Source organism: Hermetia illucens, chromosome 1 (genome assembly GCF_905115235.1).
Source record: "Hermetia illucens chromosome 1, iHerIll2.2.curated.20191125, whole genome shotgun sequence".
NCBI lineage: Eukaryota > Metazoa > Arthropoda > Insecta > Diptera > Stratiomyidae > Hermetia > Hermetia illucens.
The window spans coordinates 68,090,270-68,108,511 of NC_051849.1; the positions used below are offsets into that span (position 1 = coordinate 68,090,270).

An 18,242-nucleotide genomic window follows, 5' to 3' on the forward strand; every position below is an offset into this window, starting at 1 on the left:
TATGTCCGTCAGTCACGGAACACAATCGTGGGGACACATTCCAAAGCAGCCGAAAACCAGGCTCAACGATACAGGAGGAATTTTGATTTTATGGGCAGCACAGTCTCTGACGACGCATGCGATAAGAAAACCCAGATTCACAAAAGTTCCTTTGCAACCGCAAAAAGGTACGTGAATTGATCTACCTAAACACGGCAATAGTCTCGGTTAGGGCTGCGATCGTGCCTGTGATTCGGACATAACTTCAATTAATAAGGATGAAAACTTGCATGCAAGTAATGCAAGTGAACTATTTAAGAAGTATCTCATTGTAAAAATACGGAACGCGGGAAAGTTGAGCACATTCATGTAACATCCTTTGAAGATTATCGATATAGTTTCCAGCTTCTTCTGTCTTTGTCCCGTTCAGAAGCGAGGTCGACTTGTCTTGATCGGTTTCGCCATTTTGCACTTTTGCCGATAGGCTCTCAAATCACCATCCATCGTATCAAGCCAACGTTGTTTCGGCCGGACTTTTGGTCATTTCTCGTTGACCTGACAGTTTACACCAACGAAGTTATGAGTATCTGAACCTTGCTCCAAACCAAATTTGTGAGATTTTTAAACTTGTTAGTTTTGAAGTTCAGATACGCCATAATTCAAAATCTACTGCACCAATCATTTTGAAATTTTACGCAGTACTTCTTCACATAATTCACCTGGGAGGTTTTCTGTTTAGTGTAATTATTAATTTTACCTTTTTATAAATTAACGGATTTTTTAGGGAAAATTGAATTTTTGGCTTCCCAATGCTACGAAAATTTGAAAACTCAAAAAAAATCATTCCGCAAAACTGCTATTTCCCAAGGTACCTGTCTGTCACTCGTTCGACTTCCTTATTTTGCACACAAACAAATTCTGAAAAGCATACTATTTTTTCATCCACCCATTCTTCTCTTTAAGAAAACGTGAAGTTTTTGTTAAATGACACGTGAGAGACTGAAGCGATCAAAGGACTCTCACATTCCCGAATCTGGCTAACACAGAGGCAAGCAAGGCCGTGTCGACGGAATATTTCGGTGGAGCTTCAATATTTGCGGGCAAACCTTTACGGTTAATTTCGCCAACTTTTTTAGGTTTTGGGATAGCTTTCCCCTCTTGGTCGTTTTTGGCCACTTAGGATTACAACCCGGAATAGACGCAAACAATGGTACAAAGATATAGCTAAAGCCAAAGCGATAAAAGAGAAGTCCGCATAATTTTTGATCCTGGGCCCGGGTTTTCTCTCTACAGCCCTACTGAGTAACCCTTGAGACCTAGAATTTCCCTTTCCTAACTTACCTCGTGGACTGATTTTCAGCCATTTAGATTAAGACTACATTACTCATCAGTTCACAACAAATCCAGTTCTTTATTCATGCTATATTTCATCCACCGTCATTTTCTTACAATTGGGTGGATATTGATTAAGCTAATGTTCAAAGTGGGAAATTCCATCGCATCTCACAAATCGAGTAAAAGTGAAATGAATAAGGAATCAATAAAAATAAAGTTGTAAAACGAAATGACGTTACATATTTAGCTGAGGTTATTATCAGGTTAAGATATATCGTGCATAATTACTTGTTATGGAGGACCAACAACATGCTGTGTAATGCCAACCGTATCTCTATTGAAAGTACGAAGTGTGTTCACTTGTCTTTATTATTCAATGTTGTTGAGACCAAGTATGGAATAAAATTTTTCATTGCTACCTTTTCTCAGCGTTGATTAGTAATTATATACACATGAACATACATATGCATATACCGCTTGAAAGTAATTATTTCTTATCAAGTGAAATATCAGGTAATTATCCGACAATCTCTGCGACATCAGTAGAACAACTCTGAAAAGGAATTTATTTAAAACTTTCTTACAACGGACATGAAAAGCCATTATGTTGATATTCAGTTTATAACTCATCTTCACAGGTCGTACGTGATCAAGTCCGCTGCCGCAAGCGAACAAAGATATAACTCGTATGAACTCCATCACCTCATCAGCCTGCAGACTGCGTGGATCTTGAACCATGTGCACCATTCCCAGCCGTGCTTTTCGTCTTGGCGACTATGCACTGTCTTCAAAACCCATTTGAAAGTTTAGTGCCGTATAAAACTACATTAACTGCTGGCAAGGTGTTCAGTTTTACCTGTCCGTTACGAGCCGTGAAGGTTTCCTCTTTGACCGTCTGAATTTCGGGAAAAAGCTCGCATTTTACCATAAATTTTGCTTTTGATTCGGTACGTTCGCAAACGGTGCATCGCTAATTTTCGCGCGTTTCTTAAACAGAAAGAAAGTGCTCCTTTGAGAAAAAAATGGTGCTTTACGCGGTAAGTGAATCAACTTTGTGTAGTGAATATATACGTACATATCCATCTATTGATAGTATCAATCAATTTAGATAAAACATACTGTCAAGTTAATTACTTAGTTTTCCTACCCTGCTGCATACTGTCAGCAAGTGGGCCGGAATTAGAGAAAACAATGACTTCACAATTGGAACGGATGGTTATAGATACAAGATTAATGCAGAAAAGATGCAAATTCATCTTATCTATCTTTGCTGAAATGGATTAACGGATTACGTGTAGAAAATATCAGAGAAAATAGGAAGAAGTGTGTGAACGTTATTTTTGATTGTTAATGCTGAATGACAATATTTTCGAAACCCAGACAAAGTGCGCTGTGATGCAAACTATGCAAATTTACAGCTTGTGTAAAACCAAAAAAAAATTAAATAGCAAATCAGATTTTTTTTCAATGTTAAATGATAAACATAGTGTTGAAATTTACAAATCACCCGATGAAAAGGTTTTTTGTTACTTGAATCTAACAACATAATTAACAATATATGTAGAAACGGTTCTGAAATTTTAAAACGATGTTCAGGTAGCATATGTTTTCCAGTATTGTTCAAAATCATCCGTAAAGATAATCATTTGTAACTCAGCATGTTTTTGCTATTTATTAGCAAATAATGAAATTTATAATCTGCTCCTTCTACGACACTACATTCCGATACCGATCCCATGCATCTCGAAGACCCCGAATTTTATAATGAAAAATTCCCTACCAGGCTATTAACAAGACACTGATTATCTGTTTGACTTTCGGGATATTGGAGGCCGTGTGTTAAGTAACCCACAAGCATGACAAAATATTTTGAGGAGTTTGTATAAGAATGTTTCCTGCTGCGCAATTAACAAACGGCACTAGCAGAAAAATGGAGAATCCTTGGATGGACCTTACGCGCGATCTCATATCATCCCAAAGAGTCCTTGTCTTCTAAAAGGTCTCATTACTGTCACTCAGATCCTTCCGAAAAGAAGGCTATTCAATTCATTGAAGCTGCATTCTTAGTTGAAATATCATCTTCAACCACAGGGTGTTCCTCTGTTCATGCTACTGCCAATCAGACATAACTAGTACGGAGTCTCTGTCTGTATACGGAATCTCTACCAGTAGATGGAAACTAAGCACTTCCGAGGAATAACATATATGTATAATGTTTGTTTGGGGATTGGGGAGCCCTGATGCGGACCCAGGACTCCCCAATCCCCAAACAAAAATTGTCTAGCTCCGGCCAAGCTTTGGTCCAAACTGTGGCCGGATTTGTGTTGTAGATTACTCCCACCCTTGTCATATTTTGCGATTTATAAAAGGCTAGCGTATAACATCTACGAGCCGCTCTGGTCACGCTGCTGACAGATCAGAGGTGAGGCAGCATCTGATAAGTTGCCTCTGCCCTGGCACGAAACCGTAGCCGTCTTCGTCCCTCTTTTCATATGTGTATAATAATAATAATAATCGTTGGCGCAACAATCCATATTGGATCAGGGCCTTGAAGTGTGTTAGAGCACTTCATTCAAGACCGTAACGGTACACTACAGTACACTGTAGGAGACAATATGGTGAGCATTGCGCTCGCCCGAGATTATTACCCTGATTTGACTCAGGTACTCATTCACAGCTGAGTCGACTGGTGTCCGACAACCAATCACGATAACAAATCCCTCTGCCACCAGTGGAATTTGAACCGCGACTTTCCGCTACGAAAGCCCAGCTCTCTAACCACTTGAGCCATCCGGACACCATATATGTATGCGTACGCGTATATCCATGCGCAGTTCCTTTCCCATAGTGTAATTTTTAGCCTCTTTGATTTTCATTAACGCTATGCTTCAATTTCATTTTCATCACACGTAATGCTGTGCAAGTGCTAGACCTACAACAGGGGGAATCTGGAACACAAACATCATTACGACCAGAATTCGAACCTGGGGCACCGTCAGGACCGGGGCAAATCTTCTCTACCAGGGCAACAAACTTCACTCTACAGAACAGGATAGATAGCAATCAAAACTGTTTCATAATGCCGACAGTTCAAAAATTGGCCTTCCAGTTGGGCAGCCTAACGTTTCATAGCCCAACTTTTGAACCTCTTTGTAAAAAAAAAGAAGACATGCATTAATAATGAATGCATGGGAATAATGTCAATTTGTATATTACCTGGTCAACTATAGTGTGTAACTAATCGATAATATATAAATATAATAAGACAGGGAACGAGATTATGTTATAAAATTAAATAAATTAAAACATTATATTCTATAAAAAAAGAGGAAAAAGATATTGAAATTATAAATACATTTAGACAATGATACTGAAAATACTGGAAATCCTATTACATGTTGATGGAATTAGTGATCAAATAATCAGCGGCAATCAGAGGCAACCAAATAATTCGCTCTATGTGCCCCAGATATCAATTTAGATCACAATTCCTTTAATATGGTTACTTGTTAGCACTGATGAAGGGAACAAGTCGCAAAAATAAAAATATCAACACTAGCGAATAAGAAAAAACAAGTTTTTTATTATTTCAAATGGTTACAAAGTTTTTCGTTGAAAGTCATATTTTCTTTAATGCTAATTTCTCTGTACTATCTTAGTTAGTGTCCCTGTATATTAAATGCATAACTACTTTTCACATAGAAATGAAGCTTTAACATATTATAATTTTTCCAGAAAAATGTCATCCACTCAAATTTAAATGTATTTCTGGTAACTTCAGGCGCTTTTCTAAATATCTCGCTGACCAAAAACGCGAAGATCTTTCAACCAATCACCCTTACCTCTTTAGTATTGAAGGCCTTATAGCGCGTTCTGAGCATCCATTTAAAGTCGATCATAGACCGACTCCCCTCTCCAAATCTCAACACGCTTACCTAAGAGGCAAATAACCAGAGGCCGCTTGAGTGGTCGTTGCACTACAAGCAACATACCTTAGCTGCCTTCCTGGACATAAATGGAGCATCAAACAACGTGAATTCGAAAGCCATAAAAAAATCTTTACCCAGAATGAGATTGGAAGGGTATCATACGCAGTGGATAGTATATATGCTAAGGAACCAGGATAATTCAATCTGATCTGATCTGCTATGAGTAGAAGGCCGCACCAGTGTAGTGCCATCTCTCAAATAGTCTGGTTGTAGTAATGAATGAAATTCTTCGAATTTTGGATATTAGCGGGGTGAAGTTCGTGGCATATGCCGACGACGAAATACGACGAATAAAACTGAGCTGATGCTACATACCACCAAGGCAAAGCTACCCAAATTCCAACTCCCGCGGTTAAATGGACAAATATCGTCACTTTCTCCTAATGTAAAGTTCCTGTATGTGATTCTAGTTCCTAGCTAAATTTCGAGACTACACATAAAACTGAGAGTTAAGAAGTCATATATTCGTTGCGTTCCACCCCCGCAAGAAAACCTTCGTCAAGAAATGGAATTTGCGGCCGGGGTTCTTTGGATATACACAACCGTGATTCATCCCATCGTAGCATAGTTCTATCGTTTGGCGGGCTTAGACCTTCATATTAAAGACACTGTATTGTGTTGTACCACCGGAACTCTGAACATTCTCAACGGCCCTCGCCACAAGCACACTGAATTTCAAAAAGAATTTTGTAGTGAACTTTCAAACCAGGGCAAACCGAAAAACAATCGTGGGATATGATGAGAAATCAAAGGTAGTCTGTGGAGTCCGAGCGGGCGTAATCCGGAACTACACTATGCGTAGCCAAGTCGTTCGATGTTCCGGGAGGAGGCCTGCCTTCTGACCGGCAGCCAAGCCGCTTTAATTAAGACCACATACTCAGTACTGGCAGTGAACAATCTGGTAGACAAACTCAAAGTCACCATCTACTAGGTTCCCGACCATACAAACTAGTTAGGCTAACAGTTGCCCGGTGGGTGCAGTCGGCGTCTCGCTGACGTATGTGAAGCATGGAATCTACTTGAACTACTTTTCATTTCGTGGCTCTATATGACGAAGGCTCACCACCTGGGTTAAGTCAAGAAAGATCTGCCCTTCGTACAAATAAAACCCGATCACTTGAGCTTTTGGGCCAGACCTGCGCAAACGCATATGGAAATTTGCATGGGTGCCTCATAAAATTCCATGTTCCCAGACTTGACATACCCTAGAGTCCGCATTGTTAAATTTGTAGATAGCAGGGCGAGACCCTCTAACATTTCCCGGGCGATTGTCCAGCTACCTACAGATGGCTAGACTGCGGGCATTAGTTAAACAATTCTTTGGAGACCTCAAAGAGATTTCTGATTATATGATAAGTGAACTGTTATCCTTCGTTGAAACCACCGGCTGGAGGCTTTTGCCCCAATTTCCCGTTCCATCACAATCGCAGCCTTAGAAGCGTGTGATATCAAAATGGTGCACTACACTGCTTATTGGCCCTACACTCAAAAACCTCATTTTGCGTGATTGACGTCTTTTGCTGGTTTGTGTGATAACATTACTTACCGTTCTAGCCGACTGTTGTGTTCTTAAATAACAATAGTTGGAAATCCATTTTAAATAAGATGCCTAAACCAAGAAATATTAATTTCACTATTTGTAAAGGATTCGGGTCTTGAACTTACAAGTTATATTTAACGCTCAGCATGAACGTCCGCAATCTCCTAGATTAAGCATCCTTTTAAAAGGCTATTTTATTTTTTGAGAGTCTGATGCAAATGCTCAGCGCACGACCCCGATCTAACTACCAAATTGCTTTGTTTTTGTTTGGATCAGGACCTTGAAGTGTGTTAGAGCACTTCATTCAAGACCGAAACGGTACACTACAGTATAATGTAGGAGGCAATGTGGTCAGCATTCCGCTCGCCCGAGATTATTACCCTGATTTGATGAGCACTCACATTAAACCCTCAAAGCCTTCACGTCTTTTCGCTTTCAATATTGAAGTGAAACTACCATATTTTATAATATTCGTCCCTCCAAATGATGCCATTTGGAAGCATGCACTGTATTTCCGAATATGACATAAAAATTGTTTGTATTCTTGAGTAGCTCCAGCAGTATGAGCTAGAAATGGCTCTGGCGGTTCATTCATTGGTGCAAATAATCTTGCCAATGGAAGGACCTACACTTGACATTTCTTTCTGATACTCAATAGCACGACGATGCAAGCACAATTAAGCCATTAAATCAATGAGGACAGTTCGATACATTTTAAAATCGTAGTCTTCATTATTATTAAATGTTGCTTTATTGGGATCGACTCTCAATCTTGATCGAGCCTGTCGTGTGACTTGCTCTTCTGGAATTGCAGCTCTGGAAGTAGATGCTTTTGCTCGAAGATCTGTAATTTGTACACCATGCTGTTGAGATGTTTTTTCCAATTTTTGTAGTGGAAGCTCTGATCCAGTTATATTTTCGGGGTGAATCTTATTTCAGCAGTTTTTGAAGTAGTTTTATTTCCAGTCGCCAGTCTCGTTCTTCAGATATTTCTGCAGCTCTACTGGCTGGCAGTTTCCCTGCATATCTGGCTGATCTTCCAATGTTCAATTGACGATCGACGACTAATTGAAAAGTATTCAAGTTGGTCCACTGCAACCTGGCAAGTTACAACAACAACATTGAAAATCACATATATAAATTTTCGTAGTTATCGGATGAACGATGTAGAAGTAGATCCGCCGAGCGGCATCTAGTGGGATGGATGGGACTGAAATATTTATCATTGGAAATCATACATTCACCAATTTTGTTAGCGATCGGATGAACGGTGTAGAGCAGAGGCTCCCACACTTATTTCGTCTAACACCCACTTTGATAATCAATTACTTTTCACCAGCCCTCTTTTTTTTACTTTGGCACATCTTAAAAACCACAATGAAATTTATTACTTTAATTAATTTATTAGTCTGGTTTGAAATTTAAAGTTACATATTTTTCTAACAGTGAAAGCAATTAAAACGGAATTTTATAATATTAAGAGTACCTTTTATTCTAATTAAAACAAACATAAGCAATTTTAATTTTAAAACTAATCCAATATAAGGGATGAATCCCTTTCCACCATATCCCCCTCTAAGCCTTCAACATCCACAAGAGGGCGTTATCGCCTACTGGCGAGTTACAGTAATTTTCATAGCATAAAAACCTTCTACATTGCAAAATACGTATATATACCAATTTTCATAGCAATCGGTTGAATGGTTTCGGAGTCCAACAATCACAAAGGGATATATATTCCAACTCCTTCCATTTTTACATAATAGACCAATCAGCTGTCCCGGTGATTCACTTGCAATTTACTAATTCCATAGTTGTCGGTCTGAATAACATAGATACATATTGGTATTATCACTTTCTCCGGGCTCCGCTGTCAGTTAAGTTTTCCACACAAAGAAACACTACTTGACAGATGTTGTATGAGTTCCAACGTTTGGTGTCATTCTCAATCAATTTACATTTACATATTTACAAGTTACTCACATTTTCCCGTATTTCCCTCGACTACACCTTTCGATAATCTCATACTGATGAATTGATCGAAGAGATGTGATTGAACCATTCCAACAAATAACAGTTAGTGTAGACCTCTATCCAAAGGAGAGTATTTTATTTGTTTAGAAGATTGAAATATCTTGTTGTATAGGGTAATGGCAACCTACGATAATCCCTACTAAATGTATTATTCAAAACGTGCAGTCCACCAAACTTGAAGGTGGCATACTCTTTCCATTCACTGGGAAATAATTTCCACGCTCTGTTTTGTAACACATGCAGTCTAACCTTCATGAAAACTAGATCACATTCGATTATACGTACTGAAATAGGCTACTTTTCATCAATTCTCAATAAGATTGATTCAATAAATAGACAAGGTCTAGAAAAGTATTTTTAAAAATAGGCTAAACTGTTACTGTTGTAGTTACGAAAAAACACACTTCATTATACAGACCCACAATACCTGCTTTGAATTATAAATCTTCTAAGCAAATTGTTATACATCCAGACAAAAAGTAGTTGCTTTTATTACAAGAAATTGAACAATAAAGAGTTTATCTGAATTCAAATCAAAAATACCAATGGATTTCTTATGCGATCTGCTGCGATCTGATAGCAATCAAATATAAATATAGTCTATTTATAGCAATAAATTCATAAACAATTTCCCTAAAACAATGAACTTTCTACAGTATATCATATATTCTACTTTAAAAACTGTATTCATTCAGTATTTAGCTAAAACAAAGTGCAATTTAGACTTATCAATCATTTGAGACAATTTCACGCTCAATTACCTCGAAGCTTGTTGCGACTCCTCTATTTAAGCAAAATAACTCCAGTATTTTTTTATTCAATCAAAGTCGGTATGTTGGCTCCAAGATGTTTCATAAAAGACGTTTATTTCTTGCAATAAGAAATGGAATAGGAGCAACCCAACGTATCAGCAGATTCTTATTTACTCGATTGTAACATCACAAGATTGTTTACTTTTCCAACACTAAACAATCTCTTGATTAAGATTCAGAAAAAAGTAGTTGATGGATTGCATGTCTACTCTAACTTGCTACTAAATTATATTGAATATCGTCCAACATTATATTAATTGGAAGAGAAGCAATCAAAGCATGACCTCCTTACTATTCTCAAAGCGTGTATATTGGAAGTCGATATTTAATAATCAATTGACGATACAAACATGATTTAATGCATTTTAGATGGTTGTATAAACCTGTTAATTTATTTATTAATTCAAAACGATTTTGCACTCGTCTTTTTTAGTGAAGTTTATTTCCAAAGATGCAAGTCTGAATGTGGGCTAATTAGACAAGTTCCATTCAGACGTAAAGACTAAAAACTACAATCGTCGTGAACGATTTGTCTGGTGACATTGCACCCCAGTTAACTTTAATGCGTTTAGGAATTATTTAAACTTTTTATAACATCAGTAATTATTACCAAAGAAATGACGGCAAATGCAATCACGGTTATTACATTGGACGACCTTCATATCTAATTAATATTTCTCTGAGGTTCAAAAATTTGTAGACTTACTACCAAGAAATAAATTTCATAATCTCAATATCATCGATTTGAAAGTTAAGAGACTTTTGCGGTTTTAATCTTGATGATAAGTATTTTTCTGCAATACATTTCCTCTTATTTAAAAGAAAACACTTTGTGTGGAATGTCGATTCGATCATATTTTAATAATCTCATTATCGCATTAACCTCCAATCCGTTAATTAAGCAGCAATTCCAAATTTAGATAAATAAGTTACAGTAGTTAAATTAGGTAAGATGGTGGATAGGGTCTTCCGGTATTAAGCCTAAAATGGAAAAGTCTTTATAGTGAATTTATATATATTTAATGCGATTAGGTTTCAATTGAAAGTCCAATTTCGCTTGCAATAATCGATCTGAGCAATTCCCATGAAATTTGAGCGTGGACAAAGTAATTCTCGTCATATCCACGAGACAACTTAGAGTCTGCAATGAAGCTGACACTTATTGCTACTAGTTTTGACCAAACCACCAAGGTTTTAAAGGAAGCGGGGATTCTGAAGAGAGATTTTTTCATGTGCAATCCCTGCATTTGTCAATTACCCAAGGTGCATATAGGATGGCCTTCGAGTGAAAATTCAAGAATAAACTCAAAGTGTTCCCTGCTTGTCGTAAAAGGCGACTTAAAAGGATAGAAATTTGTGGACTGAAAACAGACAGATTCGAAAATTTTACGTCTACCAACACGCATCGGATAAGAACCGTCCTCGCACACACGACCTTTGGCAATCGAAAACGGACTATAATTGTCAAGAATTCCAACAATATAAGCTGGGTATTGTGGACCTAAACAAAGTAAGATGGTGGAAGTCTGTAAAATACTTCCCTTCCTGTTGATACATTAATAGCAATGTGCTTTTGTACTCCAGAAAGCCGAGGGGTAGCAGACATGAATCCGGTGTTGGGTTGTTCCTAACGGTTACTGTGAGGCACGCTCTCTTGGCCTGGAAGCCGATTTCTGACAGATTTCTGACTGCATTAATTCTGGTCCAGATTAAGAAGTACCACAATTGTACAATGGCATGCACCAACGGAGACTTCCGATATGATTCACGAGGATGCTTTCTACGAGTAATTACATATAGTTCAGAAGATGCTTCCTAAAGATGTCATTGTGATGGTCATTGGTGATCTAAATGACAAGGTGGGATCTGTGAACATCTTGCTCGGACGTGTAAGAGGAAAGCACGGTCTTCGCGACTGTAACGATAATGGTGAAAGGTTAGTAGATTTCTGCAGCTTTCTCCGCCTCTTCATTGGACGTACTTTATTCGGGGTACTTATATGGTATATAGTTCAGAAGTGAATGACGGAAACAGTATGTCACAACAGGGCAAGTTCACCGTATCGTCCCACCAATAAGGTAAACATTTGGCCAAAGGAAGTATTGCTCAGTTATCTTTCACGAGATTTCTCAGAATTTCAACAGAATCTAGCTCGACGAGTTATTTTAGAAAATTTGAACAGAGCCGGAGTCACCACAGAACGAACAATATCGAATCGCACTGATAAAACGAAAACAATGAAGATAGGAGACTACAACTTTGAGTCCTTTGAAAATTTTTCCTATCTAGGGTCGAAAAGCACAACCGATAACATCTATGACAATTAAATTCGTGCAGGGATGTTGGCAGCTAACAGAGCATATTTCAGCTTACAAAACTATTTCGCTCGAAACGTCTCACCATAGAGTCAAAGCTCTTACTGTATAAGAGAATGATCCTGCCAGTCCATATGTATTCTCGGAGACCTCGATTCTTAGCAAAAAAACTGCCAACTCTTGGCCGCGTTTGAGAGAAGAATCCTCCGAAAAATGTTTGGCCCCCTACATGAGGATGGCCGATTCCGTAATCTACATAACGTCGAAACCTATAGGCGATACGATGACGTAGGTCAGGACACCAGACAGCTTGTAGAGATATCAAATTGGTAGACCTCGGCGCAAAACCGGGATGTCTGGAGTTCTTATTAAGGCAAGCCTAGACTGGATACCAGTTGTTGCGCCGTTGATGATGAGGGGTCGCTCAATGTAAAGTTGTTACTTTACTTTGGTGACGGCGCAAGTCTTAGCACTCATGCTTTTTATCAGGCTCATTGTATATCACCCAAAATTCCCTATTAACGACTTCCCCGTGCGGCGTTTGCATGCGTTGCGAATCTGGAAAAACTTTACCTAAAATCTGAGGAAGCCGGCTAGCTGAATATGAAATGAAGGGCCATCTCCTCATCTTCCTCATATTAGCTAAATATAGATGAAACCAATACTACAATTTTTTTCGTGTAGTATTTTAAAGGGCAATGTTTTGTTGAAAGTCCCCCCCCCCCCCGGAGTTCTCAAGGGACAATAAAAATGAGGCTGTAAAAACCCGGGGTTCTCTCACAAAAATGATCACCTGACGACAGGAATTCAGATTCCCATTTCCATATGAAAACCTGTAAGGAACTTGTTGGAAATATGATGATCAAACGATTATCTTAAGTGGCCGAAAACGACCGAGAGGCAAGAGCTATCCCAGAAACCTTAAAAGTTCGAAATTCACCGTGAAGGTTCACCCGCCATGACTGAAGCTCCATCAAAGTGCTCGGATGACACGCTCTTGCACATGAACAATGGTAGGCATTTCTGGCTACGGGCGTATAAAAAAATCATGCGCTTAAATTCTCGTATATTAGAAAATCAGAATGCCGTCGATACGGAAGGTCGAAAGCTCGCAAACTGCAATTTTTTGTCAACTTACGTCTACATCAAATCATGGGGGTGTGGACAACTTGACAAAATGTAAAAGTGGCGGTAGACAGGTAACATATTGAGAAAAAGCGTAGCGGGCTATATTAAGCAGTGTAACCTATTATACCAAAGTAGCTCACGAGTGGGTCACCCAGAAGCTACTTGATTTAGAACAATGAAGGGAGAATGTAGTCTCTCCGGAAAATCTTAGGGCGAGCTGAAACGCATTGCCAGAAACCGATAGCAATGGGTTGACAGGTTTGTGACGACTAACATATATAGACTACGATTTTCACAATCGATTTGCTGAGGAATTCAATCAAATTCACACTACATTAAGAGAGAAAAATTTCCTCTTTTAATTTATTTTATACACGTAATGGATGTGCATGCTAAATGATCATCCGAATATCTGATGAAAGAGCAGGGTGTAGATTAGATTATGTCACCGTGGAGGGTACATCCGAAAACACCCAGGCTAATAGTTTCCATGCAACTACCTTTTGTCTTGAATGAAGGAAATGAAAGTTAAATACCATCAGCCAAAATGAATTATGATTTCGTCTAAGCGTAATTATGAAATTTGCAAATAATAAAAAACCGGATAACCGGAAAACTCCAGCAAATTATTTATTGCATCGTATACCTACCCAAACAATAAATTTACCAGCGCAGATTAACCTAATAAATTTTGAATATACACAATATTTTAGATCGAAATTTCCGCGCATGTAGCAATCAAGCCCCATTTTCTTTGACTTCATTACTAAAATTCACAGATCAATTTCCGATGTATTCACTTATTCAACTTCTAACTATAAAAAGAAAAATATAAGCACAATACTGCTCCAGGTGTAACAAAAGCCAAAATTAGCTAAATCAAAAGCGATCCGGCAATAACTTGAACCAATTAAAATTTTAGCATAGTTTATAAATTTTCAACCAAATCAACCTCTCATTATTAGCCTTTGACTTCACACGTGCCTTATAATGTATCTATCCATTTGAATCTTACCTCCGCCACAGATTTTCATCTTAACTTTTTATACCTCCTGCCACGTTAGGTTAGCGAACTCAATTACCATACTTCAACCATAAAATTAATAAATGATTATTTGATGTCATGTGAGAAAACATTATATTTTTTTCTAGAATTGTTATATGCAATTTTCATTCATTATATTTTTTTTAAGTTATGAATAGAAAATGAAACAGAATTCAATTTGATATCTTAATTATTTGTTTTTCTATTGACTGTAAATCACAATTCTATCAAATGTTTTTGATTTAGAAAATCATTTCTGTGGAAATCTCAATATTTCATTTTCCAAACTGTAGATTCACCAGCTTCTCCTTGATATTTAATAATAGCATTATTTTAATAGTTAAAATCCAATTAACTCGGATATTTTTTCCAGGTGGTGACATTGAACCTTCCCTTTTATCTTTTCTTAATCTTAATTTTATTATCATTAATTTCTTATTATCTCTCTCTCTCTATCTTAGGTCAACATGGTTTGACCTAAAAAACCTTGAAAACTTACATATTTACATTTAAGGTGCTTAAACACTAATTCTATTTATTAGAATAACATTTCAAAATGTTAAATTCTAAATTATAGTCTGCCTAATTTGCGCGTGTGTATTGGTTCTGGTTATTCCCCAGGTCTGCAAAGACCCCAGGTTAGGACATTGCCTATATTGTGAAGGATTACTCTTTGCGTTGAGTAATGCGAATTTGTGTGCGTATATATTGTTCGATTGTCACCCAGATAATGAATTATCTCTGGATTACGCCTACGGCAACGGTACTTAACGACTGAAGCCCCTATTTAAAATTCATAGGTTAGATTATGTCTTTAAAGCCCGTGATTATCAACGAACTTTTTTCTTAATATACTGTTTAATTGTTAACATATGGAAGAGTGAATAGTATGCTTGCCTCTTGCTGGCCGGTGAAGGAAGGGAGGTTGGATTCTTTATTCCTTCGGCCCTTTACATGTCACTATTGAAAACAAAATCTTAGGTTTGATCCTTTTGAACTTGCATCCAATGGGCCTTACGACCCATAACAAATACAATGTCAACGTCTCATCCGGAAGAGGTTCGTTTGAGAAAAACGTCAGATTAAAACAAGGAGATGGGCTAGTAGTTCTAATGTTCAATCTGGCACTAGAGCAGGGTATACGAAAGTTGCCTGTGTACACAAAGCACACACTGCTCTATAAGTCCTGTCAAATCGTCGCATATGCGGACGATATTAACATCATGGCGGGATCTTTCACATCAGCAAAGGAGATTTTTATGAACCTCAACAAAACCACAAACGAAGTTTGTCTACAAATTAACGAAATCAAAACGAAAAGAATGACATCCACTAGACAAAATACATGCATACACAGGAAAGCGAAGCTCCTTGTATAAAAAGCCAGGACAATAAAACATGTGCTACGGATATGAAACCTGGATCCCTGGTCAAAATACCTTTGAGAGGAGGGTCCTGAGGAGAATAAAAGAAGCTAAGCCAAAAGACCACCAATGGTGAATCACGAACTGAGCTGTACCAAATGTTTGATAACCCTGAAGTCTCTAAAGTAATAAAATTCCGGAAATTGGTATGTTCAGAATATGAAAATATGAATCCTTTGAGCACTTCGATCCCGCACGTGCCATTGCACAAAATTCGCGTGCACCAGATCCTCGAAATATCCCCTGAAAATAAAATAAAAAACTGATACTCCTCTTGTCACTTTCAATGTTTTTCATTCCTGTGTGTGGGCGTTTAATCAATTAATTAAAACGCTGACGCTTAAATGTCCAGACTGAATGTTAACCACGTCCCTTCTTCCGCACTCAACTTTCCAATAAATTTCACCAGATTTAGAGAAACTGCACGAAACAATTAACGGAAAATCGTCTAAGCTACAGTCTTTAGATGAAGAAGAAAAATCGCGAAAAAAAAATAAGCACTGAATTTAGGGACCAAATTCCAACCAAAAGCTAACAGTTTGAGACTGGAACGGGACGAACTGCAAAAAAAAAATCAAATCTTACGCAGAATGAATTTATACGAGCGATTTCCAAGAAAAGTAGTGCGTCGACCCGTTTGCTTTTCATCCTTAATTTACAAGCAGAACAAAAATTAAATTCGCAATGCCAACCTAGACAATTTGCAATCCTTAAAGCTGCAAAAGTCTGCCTCTCTCAAGACAACCCAATGAACTCCCTGGTCCAGCTGATCAAAATACATTTTTAGTCACCTCAACAAGAAGCAAAACGTTAGGCCTGCATCCAATAATATGTGACCTAGGCAAGTTTATTCGAGAATTATCATTACTTATAAATTGACAGGTTTTTAAAATATAGATTAGTTTTAGAAATTTATGCGAAGCTAACAGGTAGTAGGTTTTGATAAATAATATGAAATTATTAATTTTAAAATTTTTAATGATTGATATAAGTGAATGTCGTGGAGGAAAAAAGGAAATCGGGAGGAATATATTGTGAAAGCCACGAGGTATTAAAATGGAGGAAAAGGGAAAAATATTACATATTATTACATGCAGTCCCTTTAAAGATTGTCTCTGGAAAAGGCGAATAAAGTACTGCACATATAGCAAACCCGCGGGCATTTCAGTACTTTTAAAAGTTATTCAAAATATATGTGAATTGGGATTCAAGAATACACTCGAAGTATATCCTGCCTGTTATTATAGGCGACTAAAAGAATAGGAATTTGTGGACGAGCAACCTGCCAATTTAGAAATTTTACTACCATCAAAACGTCATCGACACCTTGTGAATGGACTGGCCCCATTCATCTAAAGTACGCGCACGCTCCTCGGCAACGGTGTAAGCTAGGCATTCTAGACCTAAACGAAGGGAGATGATGGGACACTGCAAAGTATTCCTCTCCTTCTTGCAACAATGTTCGTTTGTACTATAGAAAGCCAAGTGATAGCAAACGCCAATCCGGAGTCGGGTTGTTACTGACGGCTACGGCAACGTGCGCTCTCTTGACGTATGAGCACGTAACGTATCGATAATGGTGGAAAGTACATTTCTGCAGTTTCCACTACCACGTCATTGGTGGCACATTGTTGTAGGACCGAACCTACCATAATTGCTTGCAGTCGCTCCAGGCTTGGAGAGCTGCGATCTGCGAAATTCAACATTCAACGCTTATATATGATAATCCACCTTCCGCTTGACTATAGAAGAGCTATCTCGCTGATAACCCACCTGATAATATTAATAAGCATTAAAAATGCTATTTTCTCGGGCACTACTTAGATAGTCGCTCATGTTCCGAAAAGGCGACATAAGATCTGGCTGACTGCGGAATCATGCGAACGAATCGATGAACGGAAGGGATTGAAAGTTCTGCCGATCGCTGCGAGTGATAGCAAGCATGACACGCTCTCGTGTTCATACCGTGCGAAATCCCAGGTAGTTCAACGTAGATAGCAATGCTTTAAGAACTGTATACCATATTACACATGGTCACAAATCTGTGAAGGAGCTCAACGATCGACTCATCATTTACAACGATGGAACTGAAAACAGGAAAGGAGCACTTAACCACGGTTCTAAACCGCATTACATTCAGTGGAGCTACAACCCTTATGGATGAGAAGATTAGTCACCATAACAACTGAATTTGGACTGCTCCTCCAAATAGAAGAGAACCTATCTTGGCCATCAATGCTCTAAAACCGCTGTGCTTGACGGTCTCCCCATGCTTCACCCAGATAAATTATATGAGGAATTTGAGTTCCGAACCGCAGTCAGCCAGGGTTGCATTTTATCACCGATAATGTTTTTATATGTTGCCTTGTCCGCAGGACGTGGAAGAGTTAACTGAACCACAAAATCAAATGCGTTGATTGATTTGTATATCTAGGAAACTTCGTTTCTGCCATGGGAAGCACCAAACTGGATGTCACTCTACGCATTAATAGCGCTAAATCCCCTTTCGCTGCCATGTTTAAAATCCGGAAATGCCGTTATCTCAACTCAAAGATCAGGTTTAGACTGTATTCTACTAAGGTCTTTTCTGTGTTATTATGCGGGAGTAGCACATGGAATGTGCCCCACACTCCCTGTGATT

General features: G+C 38.2%; 1 protein-coding gene across 1 annotated transcript in view; it reads left to right on the plus strand.

Annotated features, from left to right (window-relative positions):
• Positions 1-1,685: 1,685 nt before the first annotated feature.
• Positions 1,686-18,242, plus strand: part of LOC119647090 — a 52,350-nt gene continuing 35,793 nt past the window's right edge. The window contains exons 1-2 of the mRNA XM_038047862.1: positions 1,686-1,827; positions 1,953-2,351. Of these exons, the coding sequence (XP_037903790.1) occupies positions 2,337-2,351 (15 nt within the window). The 5' untranslated portion in view covers positions 1,686-1,827; positions 1,953-2,336. The remainder of the gene's footprint in view (positions 1,828-1,952; positions 2,352-18,242) is intronic.